This window comes from Mercenaria mercenaria, chromosome 10 (genome assembly GCF_021730395.1).
Source record: "Mercenaria mercenaria strain notata chromosome 10, MADL_Memer_1, whole genome shotgun sequence".
NCBI classification, from domain to species: domain Eukaryota; kingdom Metazoa; phylum Mollusca; class Bivalvia; order Venerida; family Veneridae; genus Mercenaria; species Mercenaria mercenaria.
The window spans coordinates 30,213,646-30,228,158 of record NC_069370.1 but is presented as its reverse complement, the minus strand read 5'-3'; the positions used below and the strand labels follow the sequence as shown (position 1 = coordinate 30,228,158).

The window sequence follows — 14,513 nt, the reverse complement described above, 5'->3', positions numbered from 1 at the left end:
ATATTGTAATTTTATAAAGATTTTAAATGTTGTCTTTTTTCTTTCCCTACGAGTATTTCATTGCAGAGAATCTCAAATGCTGGGGTCAACTAGGGTTAGTATGTATTTCAACATGTAGCTCAATAAATCTCTAGGGTCTACGCTACCTAGCTGTCAAAGATAGCATTCCATAATTGGGGATATCTTTCGCTTTCAGTATCTTGTAACTGGTATAAAAAGGGTTGTTGTCATGTTTTCAGGGCTTTTTTCTATAGGATTTGTTTGGCTTTACTTTGTATTTCTGAATGTAAATAAGTCGCAAAAATGTGAGAGAAAGAAAACTTTGAAACAATTGCTGTACACATTCGTTATAACATTTATTTATCGCAAACTCCCCAACTCCAGGCCATTTTTCATTGGAGGTAGCAACATGAACCATCATGAGAAATTATTTTTATTATTATTTAATTATTATGTTCTGAAACTTGTCTTGGATAATCGACAGATATCGGCCGATCCACGAGAACGTGTAGCATCCAGTTACCCATTTAAATGTATATTAAGTAGTTTTATGTGGAGGACAATGCCAGATGCACCAGAAACTTTACTCACGAAGTGCCACTGGTTCTGTTATTTACCATGTCTAAAAGTATATTGCTCCCAATAATAGTTATACACTGATAGTTATTCACTGAACAGACAAATCGTTATGTGGTTCATCGTTTGATTTACGACGGTTCAGAGTTCATATACGCAGGACGGCGAACGCCGGACTGGATAAAATGTGTACGCATCTTAACGATGAACAGGTGCTAAATCAGATTCTAAATCAGACGATAAAACACGAGAAGGCCTTGGTCATTTTCATTTCAACTTGCTTGTGAACTTTTCGGGATGAAAACCGCTGATATACATTACTTTTGTAATGACCCTTTCATTTGTTGTTTATTGAAAAACATGAACCACTTTGTATAACTGACAAACGATCCGAGCCATATTAGAATGGTTATTAGAGTCTTTAACTTGGACGGTTTATCATACTTTTGTGTCAACATTTGTGTCGCATTTTCTCTGGCATATTGACCGTTATCTTGTTAAACTTATAGTCACCATGGTTAAGTATTGCAATGAGATGATTAAGAAACCCAGTCTTAACAGCTGCTTTTGCATCTACCCTTTTACTTGTCACTCTAGCATAGCATCTACTCTTTTACTTGTCACTCTTGCATAGCATCTACCCTTTTACTTGTCACTCTAGCATATAACTACTATATCGTTTTTTCATGGGTGTTTGAGGAACAATATTGACGACTTTTAGAATTGCTGCTAGGACAAATAAGTTTTGTTTAAAAGATCATGAACTTACGTATCTTGAAGCTGAAGTTAAAAATATAAATTCCGATACATTGTATAACAAATTACAATGTAATACAAAACATATTTCACATACATGAAATAGCACTGCATTTTGGTGTAAAAAAGATACGAATCATTGATGTAGTCTCTGCTTTATTTATATAAACTACCACTTTTTTCGTTTTGTGGTTCTTTTTTATTGGACACTTTATGTTCATTTTCTGTTTTTCTTTAGTTTTTTTTATGTTCACGTTTTTACTGTCTAGCTTCACGACATAATTCTTAAACTCCTTGTTGCTGCAATTATCAGTTACTAGCTGCTTCGCACTCGTATTTAATTGTTTCGTATTCATTTCCAGATTCGCCCGTCATTGGCAAGATCTTACAGTTGACATAATCAACTGTTTTATCTGTGCAATGCTCAGTTGCAGAAACATGCCCATGAGCTGTCTCAAAATCGTATTGAATGGCGGTATATTCATTCCCTGATTCGTCTGCCAATCCCCTGGTATTCAGATACGTGTTTTCGCGACAGGCTGTGTTTTTTACTGGAACAGCAGCTAAATGTCTGAAGTTGTATTCCTAATGCTATTCTTCCATCTTCGAGCTGATTAATTTCGCAGTAATGTGCATTATCTGAAAAATATGGCATTGAATACTGAAGACAGTACAGTTAATTTTCTTACAAATTACTAATAGGAGTTTTTGAAAGAATATTAACTAATTGCATTGCTTCTTACAGATGATAATTGCAAAAAGACTAAACAAAATCTGAAAACGAAGACACTTTGGTTTTGGGAATACCGAAATAATTGTAGAATCGATTTTATTGAGTCTGTTCGTGAGAGATAATGTAATGTAAAACAATACATAAAAATATGCTTTCAAAACATAGAATGCAGTAAAGCAAAACGATTCGTGAGAAATAATGAATTCTGCAACAAAAAAAACCCTCAAACTCCCTAGCACCGATTTAGTAAATACATTATACATGCGTTCCACCAAAGTTCATTTTCGAAATTCAGACATTATCTTTTGTGAGTATTTGTAATTAATAGTACTGCACTCAATTTATTTGTAAGTGTATGAACATGTAGACAGATGTTTGCCACACAAAACACTGTGATGTTTATCGAAATAAAAGTGACAGAACTGATTTTATACAATAACAAGAACTGATATATCCAATGAAAATCTTTGCTACATTTTTTTACAATAAGTATAGTATATATCGACCCTTGCACCATTTATCGACCCCCAACTAAGTTTTTTTTTTAAAGTTTCAACTTAATGAAATTTATTTTGCGACAAACAGATAACATTTAATTCTAATACAATGGAATACACACGGGTAATATTTCATTCTAATACCATTCGGAATCTTGTATAAAACCTTTGTTGTTCTTTTTTTACCAATTTCGGGCATGCATACAAAAAGGAGATTCTCGTGAGCACTCGCTGTCAGTAAACGTTTTGGATATCCTGTTGCGGGTCCAACGTAAGCAAATTTTATGGGCCCCGAATTAGTTTTGGCCGAAGTCGAAAGGTCCGAGACTTATAAAATCTTTTCATCAGCCTTTATTTTAGAGTTTTCAATTTATTTGTAGCCTAGATCTCACCAACCATGTTGGGGTTTCTAAATCCAATCTGAATTGCTAATATCGATGTTGGAAAATTCAAATTCTTGTGTTTTTCAAACTTTGATTGAGACGGGGCGGGGAGCAAAATAAAATGTCTTAAGTTGATTTAAAAAGTAAAAAAGGCGTGCATATTTCATTAAGGATATACATATGAAGGGTGCGTGTATCGATTTCCATTATACAATAATTCTAACATTTAAATCAAAGGCCTGAATGGCCTGAGTCGGCTAATGATTGATGTACTGACAGTATAGTCTACCAGTTTCAGTTTGTTTTTAGTTTTTTTCTTAAAATTTCATAACACAGCTCGATATTTACCCAAAATATTATATCCGGATACGATTACACTTTTCTCCAGTTTGAACAATATATTTTACAAATTGTGATGATACGAAGACATTTAGCAGCAATCGGCAGTATCTGACATTGAAGTTTACGGTTAAATTACCTCTTATTTAAATCTTTTCATAAAAAAGTTGTTTCGTTTCGCCAAACATGAGTTGAGTCATAGAAACATAGACGATCTACTTTCGATTTCAAAAACTACAAGAAAATACAATTTAATGTTTCGCCGATTTGTTTATTTCTCGAAAAATAAGATTTAAAATCATTTTTAATATCAGTAGTAACTAAACAAACCAGTAAGAGCTTCTTCTTCCGATAATTTATCCGTTTACTGACTGCAAAATTCAACCCACGCAAAGTTTATAGAAATCATACGATGCGTGTTTACGTTCAATGTGGGAGAATTAAGGCTGATTGGCTATGTTACCTAACGCATCCCATTCTCGCATACCAGAGGTCTACCGTGGTTCCCCGGTTCGTCTCGGGATTTTGACGAACATCTGATGGATGAGAATGAACGCATCCAGACGATTCAGATTTTGTTTTTAAAAAAGCATTGTGTGCGTTTCTGTAATTTTATTATACGTTTTTATACGCTTAGAAATTATTAGACATGCGTATTTGCATTATTTCTATACGTAATTTACGCTAATACGCATCTTATCTGGAGCCCTGCTGGAACTATTTTTTGTCTTTCGCTGGATGTTACCCAAGCTTTGTAAGCCTGCGCAATTCTTAAAATGCACATTTATGCTTAATGAGTTACATTCGAGAATTGCACAATTACAAGTCATAAATATGACAGATTACATCGTATATTGGTCATAGCAAAGGGAATTGACGCAACTTAACTTCATTCATGCAGTGAACTGTTTGAAGTTTGAGAAATCTAATGGAACTACATCCCTTCACTGTGTTATTTGGTCCGTTTAGAGAATCGTTGGATAGCAAGGACTCGTCAAAAGGCTTTCAGCCTTTAGCCGACTCAAAAATGCAAGGCGGGACCGAATGAAGCACGCGGAATTGTTGCCAGTCAGCACCTCTCGGTATCTGTATGTTGTGTAAAGATGCCGTAGTGCCGTGTAAAGCTAGAGTTTTCATTATAGATCTTTATCAAATATATCGAAGAACACGGGATTCACACTTATTTAAAATAAATTTGAAAAGAAATGCTAGGTCTTAATTGGTAAATGTCCGCCCGACAAAGTTATTGTAGCCCCGAAAGGCATAAATAAAACGCTGTGCGGCCGACAATTGTCATGTATTTTCAGCACTTTGTTGTGTTTTATGCAAGGATAGCGATAACGCACGTTTCATTCTTTAAACAACATCTGCAGAATCCATCGGGCCTTTAGCTTGGCCTGTGCCATCATACAGGTAGATATATCTAGAATAGTCTCAATTATTTCGACTACACGGCAGAACGATTTACCGTATATCTTTATATATTTCATGTACATAATTATATAGTTGATTAGCACTATCAGCATGTAAAATGTAATCAAACTTGTTATGAAACTTAAAATACATTCGGGGTCTATAAATGATACAATGTATAAAGAGCGTAACGTATTATCGACCCTGCTATTACTGTTAATTAAACCGAGATAATTGGATATTTCAGTCAAATTTTTCGATCTACTTTCTTTTTTTTTGGAATAACTATTCATAAAATATCTCCAGAAACAAAAAACAATGATAGATGAGATTATCAAAAAATTCACACCCTCCTTATTTGCGACAATAATTTTCGACCAAATTTTTTCAAAATTCTCCTGGCAGCAAAACTTGGCCAATAAACAAATTCCGCGAAAAGGTATGATGACGTCATAAACTGCCTCACAATATGTTTTACTTCATGTAACAAAATATGCGAATATAAAGGAGAACCAAAGAGGGGTCGATATATAAAGGGATCGACATTAGTTGCAGTTGCTCTAGATCAACATAAATTGCACTGACTTTTTTATGTTCCAAACGTATGGGGCAAGTGATCTTAAACAGTCGGTCCAGAGGAGGCCCATTATTAATTGTATGCATTTAGAAGTATTTGTGAAAAATGAATATACAACAGCAAAATAATATATGAATATATATAAAAAAATAAGCCCCCTCTTTTTCGTTATTTTGCATATATTTAAAATGTACTTGTTGAAATTTTGAAGCAACCCGTCTACAATATTCTTTTTCTTGTGGACCTTCTGCATGGCTAAATGGCCGTGTTTGTGGTGCTCTGTGCTTCTGATAAAACTATCCTTACTTTTTATCTTGTACAAAATTACAAAGTATGAAAATAAAAAAATAATGTCACTGATAAGATTTGTACTTAAGTTTTATTTACTTGAGCACACAGACACGAAGTTGAAATATTGAAATTTAGGTTGTTTTATATTATCAACATTAGATATATAACCCTATGCTGTATTATATCACTATTTCAACAAAAATGGAATGTCAGCTAGGTCAGAGAGATCCTACAGTAATTACTTACCTTCGGTTTTGTCCAAACCAGAGGTCCTGCAACAAAAATAAATCTAAGCATGACATTCATATCCATATAATAAAGACAAATATAATGTCCGTACACAGAGACCATTTATTTTCACTTTTCTTCCGCCTTAAATGGTAGGAAATTTACAAAAAAAACTAAACTGGACTAAATGTACGTCTTAAGCTAGCTGAAAATGGACATACTTTTTTCAATAATCCAAGAAACTCTGTGGTGATACTGTAAAACATCATTTATCTGGACATTCTTTCATACAATTTCCTTACACAACATATAACTACCTATAACTTACAACTTACATTATTTCATACAAAAATGTTAATAATTGTTGATATATATGCTTCATCTTACGACACATTTATCATACTTACAAATAGGAACCGCTTTGTTGCTTATCACCTGAAATGTACAGAACGTTATAATAACAAATAATGTGTAAACTGTCTGAAATGCACATAACATCATAATCACAAATTTGCGTAAACTGCCTGAAATGTACATAATAAAATAATCAAAGATGTGCGTAAACTGCCGGACAAACTAGTTCATTACATTGTTTAATATCCCATAAAATACTTACAATTATCATATTTCTGCTTATTAATCTAATGTGTGTACCATACATGTATCATATTTTAAAGTTTCATTGTGATTTTCGGATGTTCGAACAAATCAGATTGTCTCTTAACCTGATAGTCTATGCACCAAATGTTTGTTTTATTCTCAGTACTCAGTTAATGTTAATGATAACTTATTGTTACATTGTTACAAAAGAAAGAGTGCGGGGTAGTTTCTTTCCTCAGAATCTCCATTAAAAAAAGAACAACAATATTTTTGATAACACATGCTGCAATGTTTTCTTAGGATGTATTTGTTTTGAAAAAAAAAGCACATGTACAGGTACACAATAAAAAAAAAGCTGCATTTGAATGGTTAATTTTAGTCAGTAAATAAATTCTGCCGAAGTGGCATTGTTTGAATCGTCTTTTGGAAAATTGCACACAGTTCAATTATTTACGGTGGCATAAGAGTGACTTGTGTAAAAGGCTGATTTTTATTTCAAAGAAAAAGTGAAATAACGTTGGCTATGTTTTTTTTTCTAATTACACGAACTACTGTTTTTGGTTTCGTGATATTTTTTTAGAAAAATAAAAAAAAAAACACTTTTTTTCTGATTTGCCAAGCTTTAATTCGAACCCTGTGTTCTTTAGACAACAAAATCATTAAACAATTGTGGACGATTGCTAAAGCAGATATATCGCACGGTAAATTTATGCTATTTCTTTCTATTCCAACCCATGCCTACTACTTCATTTTGGAGATATAAAGAAAAGGAAATGACCAGATCTACTGCATGCAGTTATTTAGTTGGTTCTACCTCAGTGTTTCGTTTAAATCTACTGTTAGAAATCAATTCTTTATTACATTTTTTCACATTTTCATAACAGTTTATAAATAAAAATAACAAGTAAAATACATCTGGCCAAAAATATGCTCGCTTCCTTTTTCCTTTAAATAACTCCCTGTAAACGAAATCATGATGAAAAATAAGTTGAAAATTGCCTCTTATTAGGTATGGCAGAAAATTCATTGGACTAGTAAAACAAAGCAAAATGATTACAGGTCTAGTTGAGTCTATTCATGAGCGGTAATGCAATGTGCAAAACCCCACATAGCCCTTGGCACCGGATCAGCTCTATTATACATAAAAAGAGAGTGGATTAATCAAAATTATAACAACACTGGTTCCACAAAACCTGTTATGTTAGCATTGGCTTGTAAACTTGTAATATTTTTCCTCTAACTAGAAACTAGAATGCAGTCTTTATTTAAGGTTGTTCGCGGGTTTCCTACAAACTGTTCACAGTATGGGATATTAGCACCTCAGTACTACGTACTGGATGGAATGACAAGAACATGGAAACGATTTTTGTATAGTCGCGTGTAAAAAGTAAGTTCGAAGGTCAGTTAACGGGATAATTTTTCCTGATTTCACAGTATTATTTTACTCGTCCTCCAAGATGATATGCAATATGTTCAAATGAAACACAAGGAAAATGCTGCCGGAAGTAATATCTTTGGTCAAGTTAATATGGACAAACAAATCGATCACTGCGAAATTAACTTCACGAGTTACACTAGCTACACCATGATACATACTCTGAAGTTATACTACTGAAAACCTCAGTCAAGAAGTAGTCCCTTATGACAAAACGACAGAAACGCAAGATTTTTATCACGAGATAAACGATATGTTGCGTTTTGATCTCAGACTGAAGCGGAATTCGGCAAATAAGATGTCCTTCTGGATGAAATAATTAAAGATGCATATTTTCCAAACTTAATGCTAGATATAAAAATAGTTTATCGGCAGCTAAAACTTTATCACATACCTTCTTTGGTTTCGTAAGGTGGACAAGTTTTCTTTCTGAAAGCTATCGTTGCAATGGCGATGAATACAATTATAACTAGTACACTCCCTCCAGTAACTAATACGGTTGTAACAGCGCTGTCACCTAACCATGCCTGTGTTTCCTTTTTGTTTGTTATTGCGGTTAAGTCATGAATATACTTATCTGAAAACAACGCAGCAATAATTGTTCTTACAGACATAGTGGGGTGCAGGATTCTTGTTCCATTTAATAAACCTATGTTAAATTCCTACCACTTTATTTTTTAAAAATACAGAAATACAAAAATGTCGTTTCACTAAGAACGAAAATTTTAGATAAAAGCGTTTCTAATACAAAAACTGACACTTGTATCGAAAACATGTGTGACGACACATCAGGTCAACAAATTAAGTACAACAAAACTAAAAACATGAGTAATTTAATGGAAAAAGTGATATAATTCAAAAGCGAATATATCACACACAAGTGCACGTACATGGAAGATTATACCGATTATTTTGGAAAATATTTCTTCGATAATTCAAAAATGAAATGGAAAGCTATCGAAACTAAAGGGCAACACTAAATTTGAGGTCACTCAAACTTTTTTAACCTATCCGTTGTATCTTAATCAATGTATCTGAAACAACTGAAACAAACGCAGATGGCTTTAAACATCATACAGGTTTTATGTCATCTGTTCTACCTTCAGTTATTTTGCTTGCTGGTGTGACTTTGTCAGATATTGAGTAAGGAACTTCATTAGTTTTAGACATATCATGTTTGTGTCTTGCTGTTGTTTCCTTAGATATGTCATCTGTTGTAACTTCAGATACTTTGCTTTCTGGTGTAACTTCTGAGTATGAAACTTCATTAGTTTTAGACGTATCATGTTTGTGTGCTTCTACTGTTTTCTTATATATGTCATCTGTTGTAATTTCCGTTATTTTGCTTGCTGGGGTGACTTTGTCGAATCTTGAGTATGGAACTTCATTAGTTTTAGACATATCATATTTGTGTGTTGCTGCTGTTTTCTGACATATGTCATCTGTAGTAATTTCAGTTAATTTGCTTACTGGTGTGACTTTGTCGGATCTTGAGTATAGAACTTCATAAGTTTTATACGTATCATGTTTAGGTGTTGCCGGAATTTTCCTTGGTGGTTCTTTGTTCTGTCTTCGCAAGGTTTGTGATGTTACACCAATTACATAAGCTTTTGTTTTGGATGTATTCTTAACTGTGCTTTTAGATTCAAATTTTGTTGTTTCCATCGTTTTTCCTTTAGTGTTAATGTCTGCAGTTGAATTCCTGAACGGATGCACACTGTAGGGTTTTCTGATTTCAACCTTATTTTTACTAAAGGTCTGATATCCATTTTCCAGATAGCATTCTGTGTTATAAATACCATCATCAGACGCTTGTAGATCTTTGATAATGAGTTCAAAGTCTTTAAGGTCATATTTTGACCTGTCTTCTTCGACATTCTTAAAAAAGTCAAAGTTTGGTTTGGTCCTTGAGAAAAAATGAACCCATTTATACCGTGAAAGCTCAGTACTTGGAGAGAAACGTAGCTTAGCCTCAACTGTACTTCCTGCTTGGACATACGTCAGTGATATTCTACCACAATCTGAAGATAATTAAAAAGGATTTTTTGCACATATAATCCAACTGTTCGCTTATATTTAGAATTTAAGGCATTTTTCATTAGAGCGCAAGGGAGGTTATGACTGAGAAGACAATGAAAAATACTTTAGTAATCGTATCAGTTCGTATTTACAAGTAAAACAAAATGTAGATTTTTGTTTGAGAATGAAGTGCATGTTCTTCAAAAAAGCTGAGGTCTATATGTTCTCACATGCTAATTTACTATATGTCTGATATTCATTTTCCAGTATACATTTTGTGTTATATATACCATCGTCAGACTTTTATAGGTCATTGATAATAAGATCAAAGTCCTTAAGATTATATTTTAACCTGTTTTCTTTGACATCCTTAAATCAAAGTACTGAAAGTACAGAAAGGCTGGCTACCACAACACACTGAATGAAAACTGTGCGGGAAAGATGTTTGCAAAATCTTAGATATTATGGGTTTTCCTTATTAAACTAAGGCGATCATAGGGTATTGTTGTGATCTTGATTAACTTGTGCATTCAAGTTAAAGTTCAATCGAGAAACCTAGTTTATCGGACGTAAACATGGGTCCAAGAGAGTAAACTATAGTTTAAGCCCGTTATACTGTGTGTTCGCTTGAAAATTTATGTTAGTATTCGATAATCATAGTTTTTCGACAAAGAATGTAATTGTTGGATAATTTGATTGCCGAGAACCATTGTATACGGACGTGAACCTATGTTTACGACCATGAACTTGGGTTTACGAGTGTGAACCATAGTTTATGAACGTGAACGTAGGTTTAAGTTCGAAAAATTCAAAGTTCAATTGAAAAACCTAGTTGAAACCTGGGTTCACGGGCGTATTTTCGCCCGAAAATATGGGTAAGTATTAGAAAAACCTGGTTTTACGTTCGAAAACCCTTGTTTACCTGTAATTGTTAATTCTACTTTTTTACCGTAAACCTGGGTTAACGTTTTTTTGGACAATTGGCGTGACATAACCGTTTATATATGTTTCTTACGAAGCGATAATAAACATTGAGGGACATAATATCAGATAAAATATAAAGGTAACAAACACAACATCTATATTTCGATATGCAATCCCCCACCCAACACACATATTATGTGTGAATGTATGAACATTGACCAAATGGGGCGATTTTCTTGTCGGTATGAGGGAAAGCCGCTATAAACCGGACTGTTAATGATTATTGTCTAGTCATGTTGCTTCCTTAATACGATGGTTAGGAAAATTGACGTACCCGTAATAATGTATTTTTTCAGGAGGGCGTAGGTTCAAACCCTACGAGGACCAAACTTTGTTCATTATTTTTCTTTTTTCGAGTAAGATAAACTGTGGTTTTTTAAGACATATTATCATTGATCTGTCGTACAAAAGCGGAACTGTTTTATTTGATTAGCCATTTCTTAGTCATTTCTTGCTGTTTCAAATGAATTTGACCTGAAGGGTGAATGTTTAGACATCTTTGAAAAATACTTAATTACATTTGTAAAAGTTTTTGATTTTGCATTTATTTTTACAAAGTTTTGAATAAATATATATAGGTAGGTTTTACTTCTACCCTATGGTTCTTTATGGATGCATAGAGCAAGGTCATAATTTTCAAAAGTTGGAGCTTAATTTCTTTCGGATTAAATCCTTTTTCTCGAGGCTCCCCAGAAAAATTGTTATCGCCAATTTTATTTTGTGTTTTATAATTGTTACACAATATTTTAAGGTTTCATTTAGAAAAATATTTGGTAAAATGAATTCTCTGTGATCGTTTTGCACAATGGCTATCACTTTGAAATTTGTCTCTGTTTCAGCTGGAGGAAAAAAAGACATAACTTATACAAAACTAACAAATAAAAAACAAATAAAAAACAAACAAACAAACAACAACGACACGGTGTCATTTAAAGATGAATCACAGTGCGAAATATGTTAATTTCAGAACTGTATCAAGTTAGTGCAATACGGGTCCACTATCTTAATATAATGAAAAAAGTTGAAAACGTGTGTCTAAACAAAACTCGCTACATCTACATACCCCCCCCCCCCCCCCCCCCCCCCCCCCCCCAACTCCCTTTAAAGCAAATTGGTGACAAAGCGCTTTTTTACATTATATCTTTCAGTATTCGTCAGAATGTTTAAAACGAATTTAGTATAAAAATAGCTTAAAAACAGGTATAATGTGGTCATTTGTTTCTTATCACGTTACTGTGGCAATCACGCTGCGATTACGCCCCTAGTACCTATAGCAAATGATCTGAAAGAATAGTTTCTTAAAAACTTAAGCCCTAAATATAAGACCTGACATAACTCATATCATTATAAGTTCATTTTAATTGATATTTCATATTTCATATTTTCCACGTTATGTCAGGTCGTCGAATAATGCGCAGTATAATTCATATCGACGATTGTTTCTCGGAACCAGCGTTTGTTTACTTAGCTCCTTATAGACCGAGGTCATAATCTATAACGAAGCGGTCAACATTGAGTTAGTTCCATTCATACGGACATTTCATTCATGAGGATTAAATTTAAAACAGTATAATGTGTCATTTTTCTTAACGTTACTCATTCAAGTACTTACCTATAGAAAATATATAAATATTTCTTAAAAACATTAGCGCAAGTAAGACCTTGAAACATATCTATAACATCTTTATGATATTCAATTTCTATGTCCAACGTTATTCAGTGCGAATTAATGCGCATGAAATTATATCGATGATTGTTCTCGAACCACGTTTGTTTACAGAACTCTATAGACGGTATAATCTAATATCGCCAGCCTAAAAATTCAAAATCTTGTTTGTGTTCGGGCCCAGGGGAAAAGTGCACCAATCTATACGTCGAAATTTAGCTTAGCAGCAACGGAACTTCCTGTTTTGACATGTGTTAAAGATATATTTCCGCATTCTGAAACTAATTTTAAAAATATATACGCATATATACCAATTGTAAGCATACATTTAGAACTAACTCCTTTCTAAAGCTTTATAATTGCTCAAGGGAGGTTGTAATTGAGAAGAAAAGGAAAAAATACTTTAACCGTAATATAAGTTTGTAATTACAATTTAAAGGAATAACACATTTTCGTCTGAGAATGAAGTAGTTTTGCTTTGTTGAGGTAGGGGTTATGTGAGTTATTTAGTTTGTAAACGTTCAACACTTTTGCAAGTATAACAAAGTGATATGTCGACTAATCTAAATAATGCAAATAGTACGGTGTTGCTTTAAACGAAGTGATGTATTCATGTACCTTAATTATGGTGCATGACAGGATGGACTAGTCCTGCTGTGTTTTAGCGCAATGCCTATAGAAAGCTGTTTGTCTTTCATTTCTTAAGAAGATATTCTTCAAGATTTCAGACAAACTTTTCGAAATATTTCAAAGCTCGTCATATTTATCAAATATTGAGCTGAATAATACCTATTTATGTTTTATCTGGAGTCAAGTGTAATGAGAATAGTTACGATAGTGCCATGTTGGGAGCAGTTTACAGACGAGAATTATCAAACTTTGTTCGGTATTCCTCTCCTAAATTGTAACATGAAACAAACTCACCTGTTTGACCGTCCACAAAGCGAATTGAATTCACTACATGTACCATCAGAAAAGTGAAACTGGTAAGATGCATGTTCCTTTTCTTATAATAATATTTACACGTTGAGAATTAATCGTAAAACGACAGTGTTCAACAGAATCGTCTGAATTTACTTCTAACTTTTAACAAGACAAATCTTCCTGTTTCATGGTTGTCAACTAGCCCATCAGCAGAGGTCAAGGTAACTTAACACACTTTACGTTATCAATGAGGTCTACTAGAATATTTTAAACATCATGAAGGAAAAAATAAGTTTCTCTAACAACCTGTTTCGAAAAAATAAACGTCAAGCAGTGGAACTATTTTCCTTGTAACTACTTCCTTATTGTGATCAACCAAAACCAACTGCATGTAGCGGAATAACTACAACATGTTCGCCTACATCATGGAGTTCAGCATTTTTGTAGCAACAAAACATTACATTTTCAATGATATAGTATTGAAGGTTTCCAGAAATATAAAAGAAATTTTCTACTTTCTCGAATAGCAAATCTAACCTGCAATTCTGATCATCATTCATGTAAGGTGTTGCCCAGTCATCATATCAAAATACAGATAAGACCTCTAAATTATAGTGTCCTTTCAAACAAGATTTAAAAATAGGCCGGAACTTGTACTTCCTTCGTGGAGACGTTGCTCTTAAGTTGCTCTTAAGTTATTAATGGGTTTCACGTCATGCTGACACAGTTATTGGTCATAAGGTGATTTTCCAGCTTTAATGGTGGAAGAGTATCCAAGGTACCCTTCAAAGCATTATCTTATTACGGGCGAGCACATGGGTAATACCATTGACTTACCGTAAACCAGCTGAATGGCTTCATCATATGGAAGAATTCTACACCCCAAGTGAGGTTTTAGACCCAATCACCGAGGGACAATGATTCGAAGTCGGCGGCCTTGACCACTTGATCACGGAGCCTCCTTTGCTCTTATGGGATGTGAGTGTATGATGTTCCCTTGTACTTGTAAGAAAGTACTATTTATATCATGTCTGACACATGGTTTCCTCTTGTAGATTTTATTCATATAAAATATATGATTGATTCATCTAA

At 33.6% G+C, this 14,513-nt stretch overlaps 1 protein-coding gene across 3 annotated transcripts; it reads right to left on the bottom strand.

Annotated features, from left to right (window-relative positions):
• Positions 1 to 189: 189 nt before the first annotated feature.
• On the bottom strand, positions 190 to 14,372 carry LOC123559547 (uncharacterized). Of its 3 annotated transcripts, none has more exons than XM_053552594.1 (6): positions 10,200 to 10,292; positions 8,929 to 9,849; positions 8,223 to 8,405; positions 6,201 to 6,228; positions 5,812 to 5,837; positions 190 to 1,971 (listed from the first exon to the last, which is right to left on the bottom strand). In XM_053552594.1, the coding sequence occupies exons 1-6, from the start codon at positions 10,213 to 10,215 to the stop codon at positions 1,814 to 1,816; spliced, it is 1,332 nt and encodes a 443-aa protein (XP_053408569.1). In that variant the 5' UTR covers positions 10,216 to 10,292; the 3' UTR covers positions 190 to 1,813. The 3 variants fall into 3 exon arrangements, with proteins under 3 accessions (XP_053408569.1, XP_053408567.1, XP_053408568.1); XM_053552592.1 differs by lacking the exon at positions 10,200 to 10,292 and adding an exon at positions 13,422 to 14,372 and having other exon boundaries at positions 193 to 1,971; XM_053552593.1 differs by lacking the exons at positions 5,812 to 5,837; positions 6,201 to 6,228; positions 10,200 to 10,292 and adding an exon at positions 13,422 to 14,372 and having other exon boundaries at positions 194 to 1,971.
• Positions 14,373 to 14,513: the final 141 nt, after the last annotated feature.